The sequence below is a fragment of the Cariama cristata genome, unplaced genomic scaffold (genome assembly GCF_000690535.1).
Source record: "Cariama cristata isolate BGI_N322 unplaced genomic scaffold, ASM69053v1 scaffold11007, whole genome shotgun sequence".
Lineage (NCBI taxonomy): Eukaryota > Metazoa > Chordata > Aves > Cariamiformes > Cariamidae > Cariama > Cariama cristata.
The window spans coordinates 17,300-26,264 of record NW_009624947.1 but is presented as its reverse complement, the minus strand read 5'-3'; the positions used below and the strand labels follow the sequence as shown (position 1 = coordinate 26,264).

At 42.2% G+C, this 8,965-nt stretch overlaps 1 protein-coding gene across 1 annotated transcript in view; it reads left to right on the top strand.

Moving 5' to 3' along the window:
- The first annotated feature begins 261 nt into the window (after positions 1-261).
- The window catches only part of CHD1L (chromodomain helicase DNA binding protein 1-like), a 19,044-nt gene continuing 10,340 nt past the window's right edge, over positions 262-8,965 (top strand). Inside the window, 8 exon segments of the mRNA XM_009703401.1 lie at positions 262-290; positions 2,447-2,528; positions 3,779-3,941; positions 4,274-4,429; positions 5,648-5,740; positions 6,181-6,277; positions 7,708-7,781; positions 8,886-8,965. The exon segment at positions 8,886-8,965 is cut by the window's right edge and continues 15 nt beyond it. Of these exon segments, the coding sequence (XP_009701703.1) occupies positions 4,378-4,429; positions 5,648-5,740; positions 6,181-6,277; positions 7,708-7,781; positions 8,886-8,965 (396 nt within the window). The 5' untranslated portion in view covers positions 262-290; positions 2,447-2,528; positions 3,779-3,941; positions 4,274-4,377.

Sequence of the window (8,965 nt, the reverse complement as noted above, 5' to 3'; positions counted from 1 at the left end):
GCATTTATAGTGTCTGTAAATTTCCATTAATTCTCTGAGGTTTTACTGCTGGTGCTTTGCCAGAGAAGAGTTTAAAAGTAGGATCACAACAGCTTGCCCTTACAATAGCTGTCATGTTACTTTCCTCAGGTAGTAAGTGGCTTCTTTCCACTCTGCTCAATTTCACCATAGTTTGCAAGTAGACAAGAAGATCCTCATGCTTCTTAACTGGTATATTTACTGAAGTCAAAAGTCATGGTTCATTTTCTTTCATTGCAGATTTGTCTGAAAGATGCAGCATTTCTAAAATTGTGAGTCTGGTTTTAATTTTTTCAAATTTAATTTGCACTCTGTCAGTGATTTCTCAAATATATGTTTGTATGTGTGCGAGATCCCATGCTTGTTTCACAAGAGCCAAGGATGTTCTTTGCTTGTGATTAGAGCTTTGCCTTTACCAGCTTTCAGTGAAGAATCTTTCATGTCAGCTAAGATGTATGTAAACTTCCCCCAAGGACAGTTTTCAAGCCAGTTAACTCGAAATAATATGATACATAGTGACTTATAGCAGTACACTAAATATTAGTCCAGAAATGTCAGCTCCAGTCCAGAGGACTGATATCTAGAACAGAGGAGATCTTCAAGAGCTTCAGATTATAAAGGTATTAGATGCAAAATTTGCTGAAATTGACCTGCATTATACTATGGTGATCATGTGCTGGTACCATATCCTGAAGTTTATTGCCTCTTGCCACCAGTCAGAACTGTGGAGGGCTTCTGGAACATTATGCTTTCTAGCAAGACTGATTATATGGCTGAAATTCAGCCTGTAGGAACTATTGTCATGGTCATGCAGGATTTTACAGAAGCCTATGCTTGAAATGGGAAGGAGTTTTCATATTTTTTAGTAATAGTGCCAATGCCTTGCAATAGCGATAAGTGCTGTGGCAAATGCTGCTGTGGGCAGCCAGATATTATGAATGGTTCAGAATTTTTGTAGGACCAGAAACCCAGTGGCCCCCACTGACACAATTTTGGATGTCCCAGAACTAGTCAGGCCTGCTATGGGCACCCTGTTGTCTTTCAGCAAAGCACCTGTCCTTGGCCATTGCTAGAAATAGCAGATTGTGCTGGAAGAACACATCATGGTAGAAGCCAGACCTAATGAAAGGTAGCCATGGCCGTATTGTCGTTACAGTTCCATATCATGTCCTGCACTGCTGTGCATGATTCTGCTTATTTTGCAGTTTAGCCCTGGTATGTGGTACCCCGGGAGAGCAAGTAACTAGCCCTAGTATCACAGAAGTGTCAGCTCCAGTGTAATTTCCTACTTCTAAGGCTAGCACATAACTTCAAAGCCATGTCACTCCAGTTTGGGGGTTTTTTTGCCCTCTAGTCTTCCTTCTGAAAAAAAGTGGTTGCTAGTCATTTGTACCTTGTCCTGTGTAGGAGCACTTGGAGCACTTTGTAAAAGTGGGTCAAAGTTATCAGATGTCTCCCCATTATAAGCAGTGTAAAAGCACAAATGAGTTGAGCAAGAGCGCTACTCTAATATAATGCATGAGGGATCAAACATGAGCTTCTGCAATGCTTCACACTCGGTGTCCCCTCTGCAATTCAGTTGCTGAGCCTGTAGAATAAGAATAATGACATTTGGCTGTCCTGACAATGGAGAACCACTCTTAAATAGCAAAGAGGGGAATCAAGGCAAACAGAAAGGCTGTGGGGAGAATGTTGGTCACTGTGATTCCCGCCCTTGTATTCCACTGGGAAGAGAAGCGTGTCAGTATGAAAAGCTGGAGGGTCATGCTTTTCCTCCCCTGCCTACCCATCAGCCAGACTTGACTGTGTGGAAATCATTCTGTGATGTGGGGGTCGAAACCCTAGTGATAAGCAGACACAAACACTGAGAGTTGAAAGGATCTGGAGTTTGTATTAAGCCTAGCGGATCTACTAGATCACCAGTGATTCTGCAGCCTACTTGAGGAGACACTACATATAGCTCTGTGAACCTAGAATAAGTTGAAGCTCCTGTCTTGGGTGGTTTGCAAAAGCCTTGCTATCACTCTGCCATCATTGGCTCATGATAGTTGTTGGCTTTTTGCAGAGGTGCTAGGGCCCAGTTTCATGTCTCTTTTTCCAAATCATAGACATCCTTGAATGTTTGACTAACTTATGTCATTTTCCCCATAGTAATGGGGATGGAGAGAGAAGCAACAAATTCAAGTGGATTTACTCTAGTTTTGATTTCAGAAAAACTCATCCAGGCTATAGTTAAGAAGCTGTGTTGGCTCTTGAAAACCAGTGCTTGTGAATTCCTCCCATGTCAGTTGTGATGTTTGCTTGTTGTTCGTGGGGTGGGACCATCTCAAGTTCAGCCAAGCAGAACCACCACTTATTTCAGTCTTTTTGTACTTACAAGAATGAATTATCAGCCCCTAACTGAAGATGCTGTTTTCTGTTTGTTCAGCTTTAACTGGGCTGCCTTGGTTGTAGATGAAGCTCACAGACTGAAAAATAAAAGTTCCCTGCTTCACAAGACACTTTCTGAGGTAAAAGAACTCATCTATGTTCTAGTGTCTAAAGACTTTTTCCTCTTCATACAGATGCTCCGTTCCTCTGCGTATTTATTAAGCTCTGGGCCGCAACCAGTTTCCATCAGAGCTGGTGAACAGATTCCCATATTTAGTGGCAGATAGATAGCGGCCTATCTTGGCTTTGCATGGAGGTGGGCAGTATTTGGTGCTTATCTCTCATTATGACTCAAGTTTGAGCTTGACACGTTGGAGCAATTTGAGAGACTTAAAAATGTGAAGCAGCCAGACGTAGTGCTGAAACAGAGCTTTACTACTGAAGTAGTAGAAATCTTTCTGACCTAATATAAAGTGACAAGAGGCTATCTCTGGCTCTGGGAGGGTGAAGGAACCCTTGCCTAGTTCACGGGACCTCAAGTCATGAACTACTGACTTCTATTGTCCCATTTAATGGAGCCACCCTTGTTTATTGACATTAGTATAAAAGCTCCAGCTTCCAAAGCACCCTGCCAGAGTACAATGAATGCCTGAGTGAATGCTGCACTTGTTGTCATAACAGTGAAACGTGAGCTGGCATCGGCAACAATGAACTACGGTACCTTGAAAAATACAATTTTTTATGAAGTCTTATATCTTCTGAACATACTGTCCATGATGTCTGTATTTCAGGAGCTTTGGTTGTAGTCAGAAAGAAATAGGCATGTGTCACCTCAGTGCTCCTCCTAATCTATTTTCTGTTACCAAACTTGAGAGAAGCTCGTATTTTTTCAAAGGTAAACATATTCCCCAAGTTGCTTTACAGGGATTACTGTGGCAACATGGACCAGATAATGTTGCTGTGTTTGTCAGAGTTAGCCAGAAAATAGAAATGGAACATAGCCTTTTGCAGTTTCATTTCACTGTCCTATTCCGATGGCACTTTCCAGTCATCTGTCATTACCTAACACTGAGTATGCAGTATTGGACCATAGAGTGCGTGGATCTGAGAATTTTAATGGTGTCGATTTTGCACTTTGTTCTTATTTTGCTTGCACTGGCTTCCTTGCATTGGTGCCATCCTAGTCAGTTTGGTGGAGCTGTTTGACTGTCACACCATACCTTATGTTGGATAGTTTTGGCAGACATTTGCAGCATTCTGTAGGCAGTTCTGTACCGCTTGTCATCTTTAAGTTAAGCTTAAGAGTGGCGTGAGTGGAGTTGTATATTAAGTAACTTTTCGTTCCAGATATTTTCTTCTAATAATTTTGTTTTGTTGATGGTTCTTTCAGTTCTCAGTAGGCTTCAGCCTGCTACTGACAGGCACTCCAGTCCAGAACAGCCTCCAGGAACTGTACTCCTTACTCAGCCTTATTGAGCCTGACATCTTTTCTAGGGAACAAGTGAAAGAGTTTGTTGAGTATTACCAAGGAATTGAAAAGGAAAGTGAGCCAGGTCAGTAATAAGCAATGTTGTACTTAATCAGAACCAGCTGTTATCTTGACTAAGAAACAGGCATGTTGTGTCCTCTTTATTTGCTTTCTTTTAATGCTGACTAGCTTTAAAACAAAGCCACTGAAAGTAGTGATTACTTACCTTAATGTAGCTCTTAAGTACTTCAGGTATGCAGCTATGTTTTGGTTTCTCTGTAAAATTGGGCTTGAGTCATTTTACTAATAGATGTAAGGTTCCTTATATATCTATTTTGAAAGTATAGTTGTGAAGGAACTGTATAAATTTCTTACATTTAATGCAGCAATCTCCGTTTTTTCCCTGCCTCTGCATAGCCAAAGAATTGCACAATCTTCTGCAACCATTTTTGCTTCGAAGAGTCAAATCTGAGGTGGCTGCAGAGCTGCCAAAGAAGGTGGAAGTGGTTCTGTACCATGGAATGTCAGTGCTGCAGAGGAAGTACTACAAGGCCATTTTGACAAAAGATCTAGGTAACTGAGGGTTTTGAATCCTATCAGTTTACTTTAAAACCAAAATTAATTGCTTTTGTAAATCCGTGCTGTATTGTAGTGAAGCAGAAGATACTTTGGCCTGCAGAATATGCATAGAATAAACAAGCCAAATTCCATGCTTTGGGCTGCTTGATTTGTGGTTTTAGCTTGTGATAAAGTAAGAGACATATAGATCTAGAGCTGAGCTGTTGCAGTGCTAGGGAGAGTCAGCTTCAGGATTCTGTTTTGGGTCAGCCTGTAATTAAAAATACTATTCACGAGGTAAGCTTGCTCCTATCACATACTTTTGTGTTCAGACAAAAGGATGGTACAAGAAATTTTGGATCTGTGGATCTCTACAAATTTTCAAATAGTAGCACAGATGCCATAAAGTAAATTTAAACCTACTGGGTGTAGATATGAGTTTCTTAGAAACCACAGGGCCATATAGACAATGCAGCCACAGACTTACCATAATAGCTTGCTCCTTGTCACTTCACATATGAACTAACTGTAACAAAGCATCCTGAGGTATGAGAGAGAAAGTGTTTGCTTCTCTATGAATTCTTACTCTTCCATCTATGCATACCACATCGTATCATATGGCTTGCCAGTGCTTACGTGTTGTAAGGAAAGTAAAACTGGGGAGGTGGAGACCCTTTGTTCTTCTAGGGCTAGCACTTTGCATGAACATCACCAGGCAATCTGAACCTTCTTCTTCTAAAGTCGGCATATGTGTACGTATTTTCTTTTCCTCCTCACAAAACTGTAACCCTTCTTAACTTCCTGGTTGCCCTTGAGATCTTGACTGTGCTGTGTTACATTTTTTTTGTTGGAAAATTCAAATGAACTGCACCAAATTTCTTTCACTATTTTCGATGATTTCTAGATCTATAATTCACTCTCAGAAAAATGACAGTGACCCTTTCCAGGGAGTCCAGAAAGTTCCAGGGAGTATGACAAGGCAGAGTAGTTTTCATCAGGGTCTTATTTCTAAAGTCTTGTCCAAAAAATGTGAGGGAAGTTTTGTTTGGTCCATGAAAACAGACGTATTAAGTCTCAAGATGGGAAATTCAAATGCAGATGTGATATGCAGAGAGAGATACCCAGTGCTGAAGCACTGCAGAGCACGGCTCAGTACCCAGACATTCCCAGCCCCACCCATTGATGGAGCATGGGCTTTCCTGCTCAGTTCCTTTTCTGTGCTCTTTGTTCCAGATGCGTTTGAAAGTGAAACAGGAAGGAAGGTTACACTTCAGAATGTCTTAATACAGCTCCGGAAGTGTGTTGCCCATCCGTACCTTTTCAATGGTAAGAAAGCACTGTTCTCTCTCTTGAAATAGAAAAAAAAAAATTCTTGATTTACACAGTGGTTTTCTATTATTGCTTGGCAGTGCAATGCTTAGAATCAGCAAGTAATAAACAATGTTGTACTTGAATCAGTAGCAGCTGTGAATTTGTGACCAGTTCCAACACATGACAGTTCATCAATAATGAGGAATGAAGTAGGGGACTGTATGAAGTCTGAGTTTCTTACTGCAGCTCTCCACTTGTGTGTCTTCTCTCACCTAAACAATGAAATCACAGTGCTTTGTGAACTACTGAGGGTGTCACTTGGAGACAGAGAAGGACCATCGCTTCTCAAGCAAGCATCATTGGCAGTAGTTGGCAGTGCAGACACACTGAGGTTGACCACAGAGTTGTTACTTGCATAGTATTAAGTGTGCTTCTCAAACTCCTTTCTGTTCCAGGTGTTGAGCCAGAACCCTTTGAAATTGGAGACCATATTGTTGAAGCCAGTGGCAAGCTATGCGTGTTGGATAAACTCCTTTCATTCTTGTATGCTGGGTATGTCATGTTGCGGTTAGAAAGATAGGGTGGGGTTGGCATAGGGAGAAGAGGTAAACTGGGAAGGCAATCTACCTTATTTAGCCATAGATTGAGCAGATATTCATCACAACACAAGCACTGCCCTATTTATTGTACGTTACTGACTACCTGAAAGAAGTCATTTCAGTGTAAGGAGCTGCATTAGAGATGGTAGACGAACCTCCAAGATTTTTGTAGCTTCCCTTTAAACATTTCTCAAAACACTTCACTAACTCTCTCACCTGTTCTCGTATTTGCTATATTTGAGAGCCTGGGAGAATCTGGTTTGACCATGGGTTTCCTGAGAGTAGCTTCCAATGTATCAGTTGAGTTCCTTTGTGCTACCATGCCTGTGTTAGCCTAGGAGACAGAATGAATAGCAAATGTGAAACAAAATTTGACTGGACCAAAACCCAAGAATGAACTGAAACTTCAGCATTGGGAATGGCATTCAGAACCCTTTGTGTTGAGCTCTGGTGACTTCAGAACCTGGAACCCAAGGACTTTGGATATGTACCTCCAGCTCTCAGATGGGAGGCAAATCGAACTGCGGTTTGCACCTTTGTGCAGTTGGTGAAGCAGTGCCTCCTGCATGATACAAATTCTACCTTCTGTCTTAATTGGGGTGCGATTTCCCTTTGACTAATTCCAAAGGACAGAGCTTCAACAGACCTTGGGAAGTTCTGATGTGCTTGTGGAGGTCTTGTCCTGCTATATAGCACCTTGTGAGTGGGTGCCGCTCTCTTGACTGTCTTTGTCACAGGACCAGCCCTGTGCAAATTCTAGACTTGGAAATGCCTGTGTTCTGCTCTACACTGAATTCTAATTTAAACAGAGCACTGTGTTAGGCCTAGAGCTGGGAAGGAGGAGAGTTAATTTCTCACTTATACATGATTGTAGGAAGAGTTTGATCTTTGAGGGTCATTTGCTGAAGAAGGAAATGCTGTACTGTCACAGAGATGCTGATATTACATTTTCCCAGCATGTAAGATGCTTTGTAGCATGTGATTTGAGAGCAGTCTGATGTGACAGGTCATGTGGTAAGGAAGACCTCATGATGCTAGGTTGAAGCTGAGGATCCTTTTAGACAGGGTCCTTGGATCCTCACCAGGCTGCATCCAGCCAGTGGCAGAGCTGTGCTAGAGCCTTGCTACCTCTCTGTGACTCCACCCTCCAGACACGGCAACGGATGATGGCAGGTGAAACTATGTGGTTGCATTTGGATGTGGGGCTGAAAATGTGGTGAGGGAATGAGCCATGACTCTGAGGCTTAGCGTACAGAGGTGGTGAGGCCTTGCTATGTAACAGTGACTAACAGTGACGGGTTAAGCTATTGTAACCCCTCTACCACTCAGTGAAATGCTGTCATAGTATGTTGAGGCTCATGGTGTCCCATGTTCTTCTTCCAGTGGTCATCGTGTCTTGCTCTTTTCTCAGATGACTCAACTGCTTGATATCCTGCAAGACTACATGGACTATAGAGGTATGTTCTGCACACTTTGGCAGCAGAGGGCTTATCCTAGTGATCTCTGCTGTATATTGTTGCTCTGATTTGGTTGACCTGCCTGGGCTAGAGAGGGGACTGTGAGGAGGATTTATTGCTGCTTAGTAGATAGAAACCATATTCTTGCAGTGGCACTGTGAGTTGCGAGGTCTTGAGTTCAGCTCTTTGTTGTGTTACCACCTGCCTGAAATGAGCTGGCACTTAAATGTTGTTCTTCAAAGTAGTTTCAGCTTTGATTCCTCGATAAATGGAGCTAACAGATGGCAGGGCAGCAATGTTTCATTATATACCTGTGTTCAATTATGTACCTGAGTCCTGAAGTAATTGCCCTGAATGCAATAGGCTTGCTCTAGATTCGGTTTGTCCAGCACAAAATGCAAATTGGGCCACATTCATACCAGGAAATTAATTTTTGATTAAAACAGTTGTTGGCAGTGGGGCCCCAACATGTCTGTGAGGGCAGGTTGGATCAGACCATTTTTGGCAAGGTTAGCAAAGTGTTCTAGGGACATTTTCTTTTGTTTCAATCCATATGGCTCTGTGCCTACTTAGGATTTCCCATGAAAGAGGCTTTTGTTTGGTGTTTATGGTTTTGGACAACTAATAATGCAGGATAAAGCCAAATGTAGGGCCACATCCCATACTGCTTGCTCACAGGAAAGCACACATTGAAGGCTGTGGGAGTTTGCATAGGGAGGATCCAGTGGTTGTTGGCCTGTTTTGTGGGGCCAACAGCCAACACAGCATAGTCTGAAATGGGACTTTGTGCTAACGTTCTTTTACTTTGGCTCTGAATTTTCCTGTTGTGTTTCCAACCAGTAAATCAAATGCTAGGAGTCTCTGCTTCAGACTCAGCTAAATTACCGTTTGCTGCCAGTCAATCTGGAATTCAGGGTCACTACTTCAGTTTATATGAGGTTTAACTGGGAAAGAATGAAGGAGTTGAAGGCAATAAAATGAGAATCAAGGCAGGAGTATTTGGCATAAAAAGATTCAGGACAATACTGAGACAGTAGAGAATGAGGTAAGAGGGTAAGAGCATAGACAGAATTTCAGAAACATACATGTTGCTTGTTTGAAAAGGCTACAGCTACGAGCGGCTGGATGGTTCTGTTAGAGGTGAAGAGAGACACCTCGCCATTAAGAACTTTGGTCAACAGCCC